The 16,657-nt window shown below is 53.4% G+C and overlaps 2 protein-coding genes across 2 annotated transcripts; one reads left to right on the top strand and one right to left on the bottom strand.

Moving 5' to 3' along the window:
- Positions 1–272: 272 nt before the first annotated feature.
- On the top strand, positions 273–656 carry IUM83_04492 (putative retroelement; the record flags this gene model as incomplete). The annotated part of the gene is made up of 1 exon (XM_067928576.1): positions 273–656. One exon carries the CDS (start codon positions 273–275, stop codon positions 654–656), a length of 384 nt encoding a protein of 127 aa, XP_067792846.1.
- Positions 657–11,484: 10,828 nt separating this feature from the next.
- On the bottom strand, positions 11,485–11,745 carry IUM83_04493 (protein disulfide-isomerase domain; the record flags this gene model as incomplete). The annotated part of the gene is made up of 1 exon (XM_067928577.1): positions 11,485–11,745. The coding sequence occupies one exon, from the start codon at positions 11,743–11,745 to the stop codon at positions 11,485–11,487; it is 261 nt and encodes an 86-aa protein (XP_067792612.1).
- Positions 11,746–16,657: the final 4,912 nt, after the last annotated feature.

Consider the following 16,657-nt stretch of genomic DNA (forward strand, 5'->3'; position numbering starts at 1 on the left):
CCATCTCGGTTCGAAATGAAGCTTAACAACCAGTAGAGGTCGCGAACGCTAACTAACGGATTTCACCGTATAGTACACGGGTCACCATTTACTTTTGACCACAAAAAGCAATCACATTAGAGAGAGAGAAGGGGGGGGGCTTTCGGCTCTCGTCGGTCACCAGGACACAGCTGGGCGGGTACTTTCAACCAACCAGCGAGGCCGCTCGCTAGATTTCGACCAATCCGAGAACTTCAACTTCAACTTCGACGTGAGCCATAGCTGACGCCAATATGGAGCACCAAGCGGCCGGCATGCAACTGAATCAGTTCATGCAAACCATCGAACACATTACAGCAGGTTTGAGCCAGCAGAACGCTCAGATCTACCAAGATTTCCAGGCGTACTTGCAAGGATACCAGCAGCAAGTGCAGCAGCAGTTACAAGCGCATTCGGCGCAGTGCGAGCACAAAATCGAGGGCGTGACCATCCCCACGTATCACGGCCGAATGAATCCGTGGATGAGTTCATTTTCTGGGCGAAGCTCTTCATGCAAGGGAAGTGCATCGACTTCACGAACCTGCACATCGGGCCTCACGTCGTGGCTATGCTCGCTGCCAACTTTTGAGACGGTGCAGCGTCATGGTATCATGCGAAAATCGTGGCTGAGCATGTGACCTACTCTACCTTGGATGAGCTACATGCAGCGCTTTCAGTGGAATTTGTACCCCCTGACCAGCAGTTCGGACTATGTGCTGAGTTGCGCCAGTGCAAACAGCGTGGCTCAGTCGATGACTTTGTCAAGAACTTCGGACGTCTCATGGCTCAAATCCACAGTGTGCACCCGCTATATCAGGTGGACCATTTCTGCGAGGGTATGGCGTCCGAGGCCAAGAAGGAAGTTATGTACATTCGCTGCTCTACTCTGGCAGATGCTATTGCCGCGACACAAGCATACGAACGCACACATTTCTCTGGTGATCGCGTTCGATCTGTAAGCTTGCACGCTAGCCGCGGCAGTGAAGGCAGCCCAACTCTGATGGACCTCTCAGCCGCCAGATTGACAAGCGCACTTGTCACGAGCGCAATCTGTACTTCTACTGCAAGGAATGGGGGCATCGAATTGCCAGCTGCCCGCGTAGAAATGGTCAAGGAGGCAGAGCCAGTGACAACACCAAGTCATGGGACAGGGAAATGTGGTGGCTTTCTTTCATTAGGTGCTATGCTTTCAACATGACCGTAAGGTGCAAAAAGGGCGGTGCGAATCACACGAAATGGCTGTGCTCGGATCACGACGGCGGGTGCCCCTGGTTCATTTCTTTGTGAGGCGAGGCGGGAGAACGCCTTGATCGTTCAGGGTGTATATTCGCAATACCCAGAACATGAGAGGGAATCGAGTAACCACTAAGTGGAAACTAGAATCCAAACGGTCCCTTTGGAAAACCTGATAATGGGGGTCAGTCTCCAATTGGGACACTTGTATCCCGATAGGAATTGGCGTGTGACCTTGTAATCCCTATAGGTTCGTTTGTCTTCGAATCGTTGGATTCTACTAGGTGAACTGCCTTCACACGTACCAATCGGATCCAAATATACAAACTGCTCACGTTCCTTTCCAAACGGAGTCAGTACAGCTGGGAGGGGTTAGACTACTAGCAAAGCCGCCCCTAACATGAATCAATACAAAACAGGGAGTTATACACAATATGCAGCCGCTTTTATTCTTCTGACCCTTGAGCGGTGGGCCTTCGGTCCAGTCCACAAGCCTTGTTTGGAACCCCGGTCAGTTCCAAATTCACAGGCTAATCCAAATTAGTATTCGCGCACCACTTCCGAATCCGAAAACTAGTTTCGGTCCGAAAGACAATCGCTCCAAAACAGATACAATCCAAACACACAGCAGTCTATCAATCAACTTCAAGGGGTGACTACTTACAACCTCCTAAAACTGCAAGTTAATATGAAATGGAAAACCGTTTCGGTACGATATCCAACTGGAACATGAAAAGGTCGAATTAGCCCTTGGCACGCATCGCCCTTGGTCACCACCAATTAGATATTGAGTTTGGTGGAGAGACGCAGCAACGGGCGTTCCCGAGGTGGCCTTATCCGCGAGCGTAGGCGTCCGGGCCCGAGGCGATTCCTACGGCGTACCGAGCCATTTGTCACTCACAAGGCAAAACGAACTCTGTTGATTTTAGTGTTAGACGATCTCTACGCTAGTCGTTCACATTCAGGCTACACTTTCATCTTGGTTTCACTACGGGTCCGGGTGGCGTAATCAGCTTGGACATCCGGAGCGGTGCAGCAAATCAGGCGACCTCTCGTGCATAACAGATCCTGGCTGGTCGGCTTGGTCGGTCGTTAATATATGGACTGGAGTATACTTGGAATATGGAACGTCGTGAAGTGCCCCCCGACTGGAACTTTCCCCATACTTGATACATCGGGCAATCTGGAAGTGGTCCATCCGGAGTCAATCAAAATCGTCGATCCGGAGGTGACTTCATCATTCCAAATGAGCTTCGGCACGGGGCTATTTCGGCGACACCCGGCTTCAGCTCAGTCCTCCCTTTGCACCAGTACATCACGCAGCGCACAGACAGCTTCAGCAGCACCATTCACATGCTCGTCGTCAAAATTTGGTATTGTTCTTGGACATGGCAGTTCCAAACGAAACAACATGAACCATTTGGATCTAGCTCACTCGGGCAACATTCCTTACGTCATGGCGCTCTGTCGCCGCGTGTCGCAGCAACTAAGCTACTTTCGGACCAATCATTGCCCGCACTTTCCGAAACCAAGTGGGAAGGGGCGCTGGGAGGATTTTCTCTCAGCCGCCTCGTGTCATTTGAATCGTAAACATGAATCGAAACTAAATGTAGGCACCAGCAAAACAAAGCGCAAAAAGTCTAAGACTAAGTATTCACATGGTCCTGACAATGCCAGGTACATTTCAATACATGGCGCGGGGCACGCCCAGTTTTGTAGCAGCTCTGCGCAGATGAAAAACGTATACTTGCTGGTACACCCTGGGTTCTGCGCGGCTATTATAGAGGGCCATAGTTCGTCAATGATACTTGCAGTCAACAACATGACTACGATTCACGGCGTTGACCTGCAAAAACAGCAATGGTTTGTAAAGACATTCAGCATGCAAAAAGGAAGAAAAAAGTGAACACTGTTGCTGAATATGCTCGTATCCCAGGTTTCCTACTGGAATTCGTCACAAAGCAATGCTGGATCTCATGTGTGCTGCCTATTAGATACACAGGGGAGGTTCGTTCGAGCCTTTTTATCCATCGGTAGTGTTGTTAACATGCAAGACGCTCTATTACCGGTCTGGGAGTGCGACAGAACGCGTATAACGGGGTTACACGTACAAGTGGCTACAAGCCACTTGTGAATTTAACAGATAGGATATCTGTTAAAAGTTTTAGATACTTCCTCACCTTGGTGTATGCCACACCAATGGATACATTGAAGTGGGCCACACCACCCAAAGATCCTATTGGTAGAAAGCAGCATATTTCTACCAATCAGAGACATGCATATTAGCGGGGCTCTGACAGCCAGCCGCTGTCAACCCCTTTCATAGATGATAAACAGTTTTAGCAGATTTGGGAGGAAGATCAATTTACAAACAAGAACTGTATTGTTTGTAAATTGATCTTCCTCCTAAATCTGCTAAAACTTTTTATTTGATTTATATTATACTAGTGTACTCACGTATAATTAACTTAAGTTGTTGCTAATACATACGCTTCTTCATACACGTAGCGCAACGTGTAAACTAAAGTAGTGAGCCAAAGTAGGCCCACTACACCTGGTAGCACTTTGTAGTCCGTCCAACGACCGACTACATGACGTTCGTACAGGGTGTACGAACGCGGAGCCGAGAACCCCATGAGCACGGAGGTGCCCATGGAGAGCTCCAACACGCCTGCAACACATGTTGCACGCGCTGACTGCCCCCACCTGTCTGACCCAGAGTGGGAAGCCCTCCAACGACTGTCAACAGTCATTGGGGAGGCGGCGATAGCTACGATGCTGCGTACGCTATCGCCGACAGAGCAACATGGTGTTGCTCTGGGGTTCATCATGAAGGAGCAGCGCGATGCTGCTTCCTCAGTGACGGCGTCGTCAGGGACGACACCGCGTGCTCAGCCATTAAAGTTGAGCGTAAGCAATTACGTGGGAAGAGAGGGCGAGCCTCTCCTCCGATGGCTTGTCGAACTCGACACAGCCATAGCGGCTCGACGCATCGTCGGCCCGCTGTCGAAGGTCGCGTTCGACATGTCCTGCCTTGGCGGACGCGCAAGGGGTTGGGCGTATGGGCGCCGACTCTCCGATCCTACGTGCTTCAGCACGTACGAAGTATTCAAAGAGGAGCTCAGACAAGCATTTGAGCCCCCGCAAAACGAGTTCCGGTCGAGGGCGGAGTTCCTCAACCTTCAGCAGGGTAAGCATGACGTCCATACTTACGCGCAGCGCGCACGATACTTGGTATCAAATATCGTGACCAATCCAATTGACGAGGCGACTAAGGTCGTCACGTTCATGAAGGGACTTAAAGATGGGCCCGTGAAGACCTATCTCTTCCGAGAGTACCCGAATACTCTCGAAGCTGCAATCACCCTTGCCATGCAAGAAGAGTTTAGCCTGCGGCAGGCTAAACTCCATACAAATGTACCGAGGCCGCTACCGCGCCCGGTAGGGAGGACGGGAGGTCCAGAACCAATGGACCTCTCGAACGCAACAACTGCTGGTTACCAGCAGCAGGGAGGCAACGTGCGATGCTTCCGTTGCGGAAGTATCGGTCACTTTGCCAGAGCGTGCACGGCCTCCGTGCACTACAATGGTGGCCGTCGTGGCGATGCCGGGCATCGCCGCGAACAAACCAAAAACGTGAACATCCAGTAGGCGCGGGGCGCCCTACTGGTAATGCAGTTACGCGTGCCGACATTGGGCACGCGACACTGAGGACTGCAGCCCCCAGTGAGACCAGATCTCGCTGCAAGAAGCAAGATGACAGGCCGAACCTGGTCATCTTGAAGGTAACGTCGAAGAGAGCGAGCGACTCTCTTCGAGCATTGGTAGATTCGGGCGCGTCGAACAACTTTGTTCGACTACGAAGCCTGTCGAGACTTGACTTCGAGGAAGTAAATGTACCTCGAAGTCTTCTGGAAGTGCGACTGGCAACAGGTGTCATCGTGAAGACCGAGAAGTGCGTCATGAACGCGCGCTTCTCGTACAAACAACGTGTGTTTGTCGAACACTTTATCGTCCTGGACCTGGACGATAAGTTCGACGTTGTAATGGGCATGTCGTGGCTTGCACGGCATGATCCGGTAATAGACTGGAAGAAGCACCCGCTCGTGCGCTTCAGCCGCGACAGCGGAACAGAGATCGATGGCCCTGTTACCGCAGCGTACGTACCAGCATGTGCGCGCGACTCGCCAGTCGAGACAGCACTTAATGCCGCCGTCCCGGAGTGCCCAAGGAGTGCGCGAGGATGCGCACAAGTGGGGCCCACGTCGGCAGTGCTGCTGACGTTGGAAGATTAGGATATTGTCGGTTCCGGGAACCAACACTCGCATTCAAGTATGCATGGGACAGTCCCTGACCCGAAGAGGTCAGGTCACGACGCACCCTCGGTAATGAGGGACTCCGCCAATGAATGGCGTCGAGGTGACAAGGCGTGTCAACTCCGGGAGTTGACGCTGCAAACAGTGCGGACGGTCGCAAACGTACCGCACTGACGCAATTTGTATGCTGTCGTGCAGCCGGGCTGCACGATGAAGCGCCATGCGATCAAGCCGGGCTTGATATCGCGCGCCCGCAGACAGGGTCTGCCGGCGAAGGAACACATTTCCGTGCAGCCGGGCTGCACGAAGGAAAATGCGGTCAAGCCGGGCTTGATACCGCGCACCCGCGGACAGGGTCCGCCGGCGAACAACTGTTCACGGCCGGGCCTGGGCCAGAAGAACAACTGTGCGGAGCCGGGCTCCGCACAACAACAAGACGGCGCATGCGGAGAACGCTGCGTAAGTCTCGGTCCGGGACCGAGACGCTACGAGAACAGTCTGCTGAGCAGACTGAGGCGGTGACGCCGGGCGTCGAGATGCTAAGCGTCCTGACGCGCACCGATACTGGATTCCAGTATCGTGAAATGGAACTCGCTCCTCCGACGACGGCGTCGGAGTTGACTTCGCTTCCAGCCATGAGCTGGAAGCGCTTCACGCGCGACTTGCACGATGAACGCATCGAGCAGGTCTGCGTTCTTTCGAATAGCGAAAGAACGGAGAGCGAGAGTGAAGAGCTGAGGCAGCTCTTCATGGGGAGTACCACTGAGAGTGAAGACACTCTCAGTGCAAAGACGAAGCGAGAGCGCTTCGAGGAACAAGGTTGGGACTCGCTGAAGTTGAGTCCCTATTACGAATTGCTGAAGGAGCACAAAGACGTACTCCCGGAAGAGATTCCTGCGGAGCTTCCGCAGGATAAGGGCATTCAGCACGAGATTGATCTCGTGCCGGGCACGAAGTACTGTGTCACGCGGCAGTGGCCACTGCCGCGAGAGCAAGTAAAAGCAATCGACGACTTCTTTGAAAGTCGTCGCAAAGCAGGACAAGTGCGGGAATCAAAGTCCCCGCACAGTGCTCCGACGATCTGTGTCAAAAAGCCACAGGGCGGATGGCGCATCGTTCATGCCTACAACAAGCTGAACGATGCGACGGTACCGGCACAGACACCGATACCACGAAAAGATGTCATCATCGATTCGATGGCCGGGAGCACCGTTTACAGTGCTCTCGACCTGCGAGATGGATTTTATCAGATCCTAATGCGTGAGAGCGACGTCCCTCTCACGGCAGTGAGCACGCCAAGCGGCATGCTCTGGGCGTGGCTAGTAATGCCACAGGGGCTTAAGAACGCCCCTGCGACTTTCAACAGGTGCGTGACGCACTTGTTGCGCTCGGTGCACGACTTCGCGCCGAGCTATTTCGATGATGTGTTCATCCACAGCCGGGCTGTGGACGAGAAGACCGACGTAAAGATGCACAGGGTGCATCTCCGGAAGCTACTTGAGCTTATGCGAAAGCATAAGCTCTACGCGGACCTGAAGAAGTGTATCTTCGGGGCAAGTGATATACCCGTCCTCGGGTGTCTCGTAGGGAAAAATGGTGTTCGCCCTGACCCGGAAAAGGTCAGAGTGATCAATGAATGGCCAACGCCTTCAAGTGTCAAGGAACTGAGGCAGTTCCTTGGCTTGGCCACGTACTTGTGCAAGTACGCGGATGATTACGCGGGCAAGATCCGCCCGCTGTCACAGCTTCTTAAGAAGGAAGCTGTGTGGAATTGGACAACCGATTCCCAAAAGGCATTCGATGCAGTCAAGCGGGGCTTGACTGAGGCACCGATCTTGGCAGTGGCTGACCAAGATCGTCCATTCCACGTCGTATGTGACGCATCCGACTTCGCGATCGGATGCGCATTGATGCAGCACGGTCACGAGGGCCGAGATCGTGTCGTCTACTACCAATCGCGTCAGCTGAAGCCAGCTGAGCCCAACTATCCGGTGCATGACAAGGAACTCCTTGCCATGACGTATGCACTCGCAAAGTTCCGAGTGTATTTGCTTGGAAGTAGACCATTACTTCCAAGCAAATACACTCGGAACTTTGTGGTCTACACCGACCATGCATCACGGCGCACCACAGTGAAGTCGCCACACATATCACAAAGAATGGCGAGATGGCTCTCATTCTTTGCAGAGTATAACTTCCGGGTCGAATACAAACCCGGAAGATTGAATGTAGTGGCCGACGCGTTATCACGTTGGCCGGACTACGCAGAAGCTGATGACGTCAATGACATTGAGCCATGCGATCGAGCACACCCACGTCGTCCTTGTTGGACGATGTGAAGGCCGCGTACGCGCACGACGCGGACACGAAGCTCTTGCTGGCCTATGGCACAGCACCTTCTGACAAGGCTCGTCAGAAGCTGCCCAAACACCTTCGTGCGCGTACACACCGATATCGGGTGCACGACGGACTGCTTCTTTATAATGCAGTCGACGACAACGCGGACCGCGTTGTCGTGCCGAATGACCATGACCTGCGACTCAGGATCATGTACGAATATCACGATGCCCCGTCTGCGGGACATCTCGGACGTGAGAAGACATACGTCCTTCTCACGCGTGACTTCTACTGGCACCACCAGTACAAGTGGGTGCGCAAGTACGTCCGTGCTTGCGAGGTGTGCCAACGCGTAAAGCCTGCGCCATTCGCGCAGGCTCCATTGCAATCACTACCGACTCCGTCGGAGTGTTGGAAGTCCATGTCTTTGGACTTCATCTTTGGTCTTCCCCCGGACAGCGGAGGGAATACCGGCGTTGTGGTCTTCGTCGACCGCTTCAGCAAGATGGCGCATCTTGCTGCGGTGCCAGCAGAAGTGACTGCGAAGCAGACGGTCCGTCTGTTCGTTGACACGGTGTTCAAACACATGGCATGCCGACCGACATTGTGTCGGACCGAGACCAGCGCTTCACAGCGCACATGTGGCAAGAAGTGTTTACACTTCTTGGGAGCCAGCTTTCAATGTCGACTGCGGATCACCCGCAGACGGACGGTCAAACCGAGCGCGTGAATCGCGTGCTCGTCGACATTTTGAAGAGCTACGCTCACTCGTTCCAATACTGGAGCTAGTGCTTCTCGATGGCAGAGTTTGCCATCAATAACTCAGTGCATGCCTCGACCGGGCATACACCGTTTTACGTGAATGCCATTCAGCGTCCACGTCTACCGAGTTTACTCGGAGTGATGGCTCCCACTTTAAGTGGGGGAGGATCTACGACTGCAATACAGCAGCCGCAGAAAACCGCTGACACTTGCACCGTGTCAGCTGCAACAACGAACAAACCACATGAGTCTGCGCAGGGCGCAGACTCATCCACCAACAAGGACAACGACCACGGGTCTGCCCAGGGCGCAGACACCGCGAAGAACCATGCAGAGGCCGGGCCTCTAGCGGATAGCGAGCTGAATGACTTCAGCTCGGATGCAATCGACTTCATCAACAAAAACGTCGTGATTCGGTTTGTCCAAGATGCAATAGCAGCTTCTGTTGATCAACCGAAGCTGAACGCAGACAATGTGGTCAGAGGCAACACAAATGAATTCAAAGTTAGTTCATTGGTTTTGTTAGCTACACAAAACCTGCCTAAACATGCAGTTTCGGATTTCGGAGCAAGCTTGCTTGCTCCGCGCTTCATCGGGCCGTTCACTGTGTTGGCATGGCACGGCAACGCATACACGCTAGACATACCGTCTAGCATGCGGCTCCACCCGACATTTTACGTCGGACGGCTGAAGCCGTACGTGCAGCACCAGCCACCTAGCTCGGCTGACCCGAAGCCTCGGGAGAAGCTGAGGTAGAAGCGGAAGCCTTGGCCTCAGCGACGAGTAGCCTCTCCTTCATTCGGGTTCCCAACTCGACCTGGATATTCGAGGCGGTCTGCGAGACCGCCGCGACTTGGGCCTTCTGGTTCGCCAGCTCCTGCTTCAGGGCGGCGAACTCAGCGCCCTGCAGACGCTCCACGGCGGTCACCCGGTCGTGGAGAGACGCATACTGATCAGCCCGGGGCTGATCATACCCGGGGCGTGTTCCCACCCCCGCCACCGCCGATCCGTGACGCCCGCGGCTCAACCCGCTGGATTGTTGAGCGGATTGTTGACCATAGTATCCCGAAAACGAACCCTTAAAGGCCTCGTTTTCGTATTCGTTGGAGAGGACTTCCTCCCCATCGAGATACATGGGAGCCGCGGAACGTCTTGCTGGAGGACGTTCCGGAAATGGTGAGGGCGTACGAGGGGCAGTACGCGCTGGTGCAGCGGAAGTAATACGAGCGCTGCGATCATCGCCAGCGCCCGAACCCTCACGTGCTAAGAATTTAGCACGGAGCTCCTTGAGACTTTCGGGCACACGGAACGACGTGTACCCGTTCAGGTCGCGGTCGCTCAAGCGGACCGCGCCTGGGAAGCACTTCGCGCACTGAAAGCCCTCGGGCACAGCGCACGGCACATTGGCCTCCTCCGCAGCAACGTGGAGTTGCTCCAACTTTCCACGCTTCGAGTACGTCTCGAAGCGATCACGTGCTTGCTTAATACGATCACGGTAAGCACTCGGCTTCTTGTTGAAGTTCTCAACAAAAGCGTTCAAACTTTTGACAAAGTGCCTGCCACTCGGGCACTTTGCTGCGAGAAGATGTCTTCTTGCTTTGAAACCATCAGAGCTCATGGAAGAGTCCGATGTAATAATCGGGCCTTTGATGCGTCTCCGCATCAAAGTGCAGCTCGGCAGCCACAGCGTCATCTTTGATGGCGCTGCATACGTACAGCGGTACCTCATTCGGAGGTACCGAGTTCCCATACCGATCCGTGATCTCGGACGCGGACGGCATCCACGGATCGAGCGCTGCAGGCGCAGCGCGCGGAGAGCTGAGAGCCCCAGCGGAAGCGAGTGGGGTATCACTCTCAGTTCGCGAACGCTTCGAACTCGAGGCGTCCGATTCGTCCCCTTCACGCGGGTGAATGTTCTTAGCATGGGGGTCGAGCGATTCGCTCGACACTGAGTCTTTGCGCTTTGAGGACGAGTCATTCTCGTCCTCCATGTCTTCATCGTCGTCGTCAAAGTTGACGACGTCGTCATACTTCGCCTTTTGGCGTTCGAAGTAGTCATCGATGGAGAGATGACTCTCCACCCACTTCGGAGTCTTCTTTTCTTGAGGCGCGCTCATCGTTGAATGAGCGCGGGTTTCTTCTCCAAACGCGGAGAATTGACGAATGGTCAATTCAGAAGATTGACGTGCGGAGATCCCGCGTGTCTAACCTTAAGGGAGGGGATGGTGTAACGGGGTTACACGCACAAGCGGATACAAGCCACTTGTGAATTTAACAGATAAGGTTATCTGTTAAAAGTTTTAGATACTTTCTCACCTTGGTGTAAGTCACACCAATGGATACATTGAAGTGCGCCACCACAATGAGTGGTCCACACCTACCCAAAGATCCTATTGGTAGAAAGCAGCATCTTTCTACCAATTAGAGACGTGCATATTAGCGGGGCGCTGCCAGCCAGCCGCTGTCAACCCCTTTCATAGATGATAAACAGTTTTTAGCAGATTTAAGAGGAAGATCAATTTACAAACAAGAACTGTATTGTTTGTAAATTGATCTTCCTCCTAAATCTGCTAAAACTTTTTATTTGATTTATATTATACTAGTGTACTCACGTATAATTAACTTAAGTTGTTGCTAATACATACGCTTCTTCATACACGTAGCGCAACGTGTAAACTAAAGTAGTGAGCCAAGTTAGGCCCACTACATCTCCCAGTAATGTGCGACAGCATACTAATGACGCAGCTCGATTTGACCTCGCAGAAGTCCGTCAGGGTTTCCTCCGAGATAAGCTCCTTGAAGCGCAGCTCACCGCCCATCACATCCAGTACCGCGAGACCGAACGCTGTGATGGCAGCGGTAGTACGTTCTCCCTGGTATTCATCGACATCGGACGGGCCCATGGCGTCGAGCCGAATTCCTTGATGGTCGGGAACCCTTCGATGCCGTACTCGGCCGTCTTCTGCTCATTGGCGGTGGCTTCAATGACAGCGACATTTACGGATCCCTTGAGGTCCGACACTGCCTGCTCCACGACCCGCTCAGGCAGAAGAATGTGGCCGTGCGACCACTTGCCCATTGCCACCTTGATCCCTCCTACGCGGGATTGTGCTGAAAACGTCACCCACTCCCAGCTTGAAGCACCCGCATGTGTTTTTGATCAAGCACATTCGTTGTGCCTCCTTGTGATAAATATGCTCTTCATTGTGGTACCCTCGTGCTAAATATCCGTGTGGGGGTGGCGCTCAACAGCCCATGGTGCCCATATGTGAGCTGATGACGTTCGGCTGTGATTCGGTAATTCCGCGTGTGCCTTTAATATTATCACCAATCACTTGCGCGTTCCTTGGCTGGAACACTGTAACGCAGTGATTGATTGGACCAATCAGCACATCGAATTTCCGAGGTCCGAGGGGGGCGGGGCGGCTCTGAACTTGCCACCAATTCTACAGCCGTCAACCTTTGCAGAAGTCAGTGATGTGACATTTGACACCACTCTCAGGTACCAGAACCACAGACACTCCAAACGTTAGATCTGAGAGCTGAGACTTAAGCAACCTAATGACTCCAAGTCACAAACTCGGAAGGTCGAAGCTCAGATCTCCGCCCAGGGCCAGATTCAGGGCCTGAAACCCCAGATCTGTGACATCTAGAACGGATCCCAGACCTCAACGCCCAGACCGAATTCAAATATCAGACTTGGGGCCCGAGGTTAATGCATCTTGATATCCACAGAGCCCGGTTTCCAGATCGAGCCAGTCTAACTTGAAGTCTGTACAAAAGCCAGAGTTGGGCCAACAAATATCCATGGTTCAAATGCGATGTGGCCGGTACGTGGTAGGGCTTGTGGTTCTGACTTACGGGTTCCAGCCTAGAATGGGCGAGAGCCACGTCACATTGTCAGCGGCCGCGAGTCCGGTTTGAGCCGCATTTGATGATAACCTGATGTCAATCCAATGAGACTGAAAATCCGAGCGTCCTGAAGTGCGTTGACGAGGTCGTCAATTCTCGAAGTGGCACACGAGGTACAGTAGTTTGTGCATTTAGGTACTGGTAATCAATCACCCAGTGCACAGGGTGAGTGAGGTCACCTCTCCGAATCCAATTAACTTTGCGGATGGAGGCAGGTATTCCGTTGGTACCGCGAAAATGCTCAACGCCCGCGATGGGTTTGACTGCTCAACCCACCTTTTCCCAGTAGTTCGTTCACGTACGCACTGAGTGCGGCTCGTTCTACTGGAGAATGTCTGAAGGGGGGGGGGGGTTGCAGTCGGCGCCGCTCCTGGGCGGAGTATGATCTCGTGCTCGACCACTGGCTACGGTAGAAGTTTGTCCGGTAGGTCCTCGGGCAGGACATCCTCGAACTCACGGAGTGGTAAACGTATCACATCCGCGACGGGCATTGGACCATCCGGACTTGTCGTTTTCACCGTGTAGAACTCCGCGGACTCGCCGGCTTCCAGACGACGGTGAAAAATTTCGAAAGTCTGAGATTAGGATTTGGAGCTCAGTCTGGTGTTCGGGATGGGAGCCTGGCGTCCGGTATCTGGTTCTACCTCGGCCCTGAGGTGACATTACTGGGATCTGAAACTAGGACCTGAAATTCGCCCCCAGTTCAAATTAGAGATGGGGAATCTCAGAATCTGAGCTACAACTGTGAGCAGAGTCTGAGGTCTGAGGTTGGAGTCCGAGCAATGGTGTCACCTCAAAGTCTGAGGCGCGGAAGTCTGGGATGCTGAGTGAAGACTGAGTAGAAGTGATCAGTGACCCTGGGCTGAGATGGGAGCTGGGAATCTGAGGTTTGGTGTTATCCCAGACTCTGAGACTTGGAGTCTAGGATGCTGAGCTACGACCCTGGTCTCGGATGTGAGCACGAATTCTGGGAAGTTAAGCTGAGTGTGGCGATGCGGGCTCCAAAATCAGGGAATAGCCTCGCGGCTAGACCTCGACCTCAGACCATTCAACCCAGAATCTGAGATCAGATGTCAGATTCCAAGCTGGGTGAGGCGTATGTTCCTCACCCTTGCAATCCCTTGACTTGGTTCTTCCTAAGGCTATGCTGCGGGCACAGACTTGCGTCGGCCACACCAGCCGCCTCCGAACTCGAATGTTCCCAGGTGCCCCCAGACGAAGCTTGCTCCGTGCTCGGAAGGCCCTTGTACGCACGTGCGAAGTCCGCTGTGCCCCGTTTCCTTGAATACATATTCACCAACTCTACACACACTTAGTCCACTTCTCTTCTCAGGCCTGGGATCTCTGGGTCCCAACAGCCTCGTCCTTGCTCAGCGACACCGGCTCCGAGTCGATCGCAGTCACAACACTTCCTCCGGTGGCTCAGACTGAGAGCCGCACAACGGTCTTCACTCGCCCCTCAGACCAGAGTGGCCCCGAGAGCTGGCTCGGCTTGAGCCTGTTTTGATCGAGGGCTCTCGCTCTGCACCCTGGGACTTCCGCGCACCACACCTTGATGTAGGCGACACAGCGAAGCTGGGTACCACTATCCCAGACTATTCGCGCCACACGGATGCCACTAGCAACCCCAGAAACCACTATCCCAGGTGTTGCTCTGCCGAAACCTCAGAGCGGAGCACCTTCCGCCCGAAAATATGAAGCACCGCCAGGAAACCAGCCAACCAGCACGAAAACCAGCAAAACCAATGTCCCGCGTGTGGAAATACAACAACGGAGGGAAACCGAGCCGAAACACGAAAAGGCTTGGTTGTTGAACTTGAAGTTATTTGGCGTTAGCTGAGCTTGACCATACATAGAACACTCGTAGCGACTCCACTTGGCCTAGTGCGCGCCGCCTGGGGCAGGGACTTGGTCCCTGTGAAGCAACACGCCCGTCGGCACAACACGAATTCCGCAGCGTGCGGTGTTCGGGGCAAAACAAACTCTGATTGGGTATCGTGCACATGCACATACATGGGGTCCATCAAGAAAGGGTGCAAACATCTCTGGGTACACCTTGAATAAGGGCAAAACACGCACAGAGCTACTGGCTTGGCGGCGCCCGTGAATGCGCGTCGTCGGTTTAGCGTCCTCCCATTTGCCGGTCTTGGTTAGTCATTGCTTGATAGCACTAATTACTCTTGGGTGCAAATCCGGCGCAATCCCATTACGCCAGGATCCATGGCCTCCAATTGGTCGGTATTCAAGGGCCTAATCTTGTGTACCAGACACTAGGTACCGAAACGCCACAACGAAGCGACCCTTCAAAGCGACCCTCCAAACGGCAACCGACAACTTGAAAGAGCAACTACCGTAGATCCCAGACCGGTAATGCAGTCACTGCATACACGAGACCACGAAGTCAGATCCTGGGGTCTGCAGGCACTTAGTCTCGTCATAGGCTCGGATCGACAGCTGACTTTCACCAATCCCCGCTTAACTTCCCGAACTCCGTGTATCCAGATCCCAAATTGTGCCCACAATTGCTGAATCTCAGTTTTAGCTCAAGTTAAGGGACTACCGCACCGGAAACCTGAGCTAGGGGCAACATTTCGATACTGATTCCATATACCAGCTGTGGCACCAATTTGCTGACTCTCGGCTTTGGCTTACATTCTGAGACTCTCAGACTGGGGTTCTCAGCTGGGGGGCAAAATTACGGTATTGATTCCGTATCCCAGCTGTGGCGCCCCAGAGGCGAAGTGAAATCCGACACCGCACGCCACACTCTCTCCCCAGACCCAGACTGAACATCTCAGGGTCTGATGAACAGACAAACCTCAGACCGAGTTCCAAAGCCCAAAGTCTCAGACTTTCGACATCATTCTCAGGTGCTAGAACCACCAGTACTCCAAACTTTTAGATTTCAGATCTGAGATCTGAGACTTAAGCAAGCAATTGACTCGAAGTCACAGATCCAAAAGGCCAAAGCTCAGCTCTCTGGGCAGGGCTATATTCAAGGCCTGGAATCCCAGATCTGTGGCCTCTAGAGCGAATCTCAGACATTAGGCCCCAGACCGAATTCAAATCTCAGACCTGAGGTCCGGGATCGCTGCATCTTGACATCCACAGAGCCCAGTTTCCAGACGTAGACAGTCCAACTTAAAGTCTGCAAAAAGACCATACTTGGGTCAGCAAATATCGACGATTCGAGTGACATGTGACCGGCACGTGGTAGGGTTTGGGCCTCTGGCTGATGGGTCCAGGTCTAGAATTGGCTGGGACCTCATCCCATGAGGCAGAGCAGTTGCCAGCCACGACTACGTGACTATGCGTCTGGAGTGTGTCTCAAAGACTTGAGATGAACTGTTGAGATCCAGGCAATGAAGTGGCTACATGTTGGTGGCGTCAGTGGCGGTCAGGGATATTCGGTGGTTACTCCACGAAGTCGGCGGTTGCCATTTGGAGGGTCGCTTTGAAGGGTCGCTTCGTTGTGGCGTTTCGGTACCTAGTGTCTGGTACACAAGATTAGGCCCTTGAATACCGACCAATTGGAGGCCATGGATCCTGGCGTAATGGGATTACGCCGGATTTGCACCCAAGAGTAATTAGTGCTATCAAGCAATGACTAACCAAGACCGGCAAATGGGAGGACGCTAAACCGACGACGCGCATTCACGGGCGCCGCCAAGCCAGTAGCTTTGTGGGTGTTTTGCCCTTGTTCAAGGTGTACCCAGAGATGTTTGCACCCTTTCTTGATGGACCCCATGTATGTGCATGTGCACGATACCCAATCAGAGTTTGGTTTTGAGATGTTTGCACCCTTTCTCGATGGACCCCATATATGTGCATGTGCACGATATTCAATCAGAGTGTGTTTTGCCCCGAAGACCGCACACTGCGGTATTCGCTTTGCACCGACGGGCGTGTTTGTGACGAGGCTCGCTCGGATCTTTCCGGCGAACCCGTCAATAGCCTGCCGCCAACGCACTCTATGTCCCATGCACGAACCGTAGTGGATTGGAGGGGGCAACTGGTTCAATCTACCGTCGTTTCGACCAGAACTAGCTCGGGAAGCATGGATACACTGTCGGTCGACG

Source organism: Phytophthora cinnamomi (assembly GCF_018691715.1).
Source record: "Phytophthora cinnamomi strain GKB4 chromosome Unknown Contig33, whole genome shotgun sequence".
Taxonomy (NCBI): domain Eukaryota; phylum Oomycota; class Peronosporomycetes; order Peronosporales; family Peronosporaceae; genus Phytophthora; species Phytophthora cinnamomi.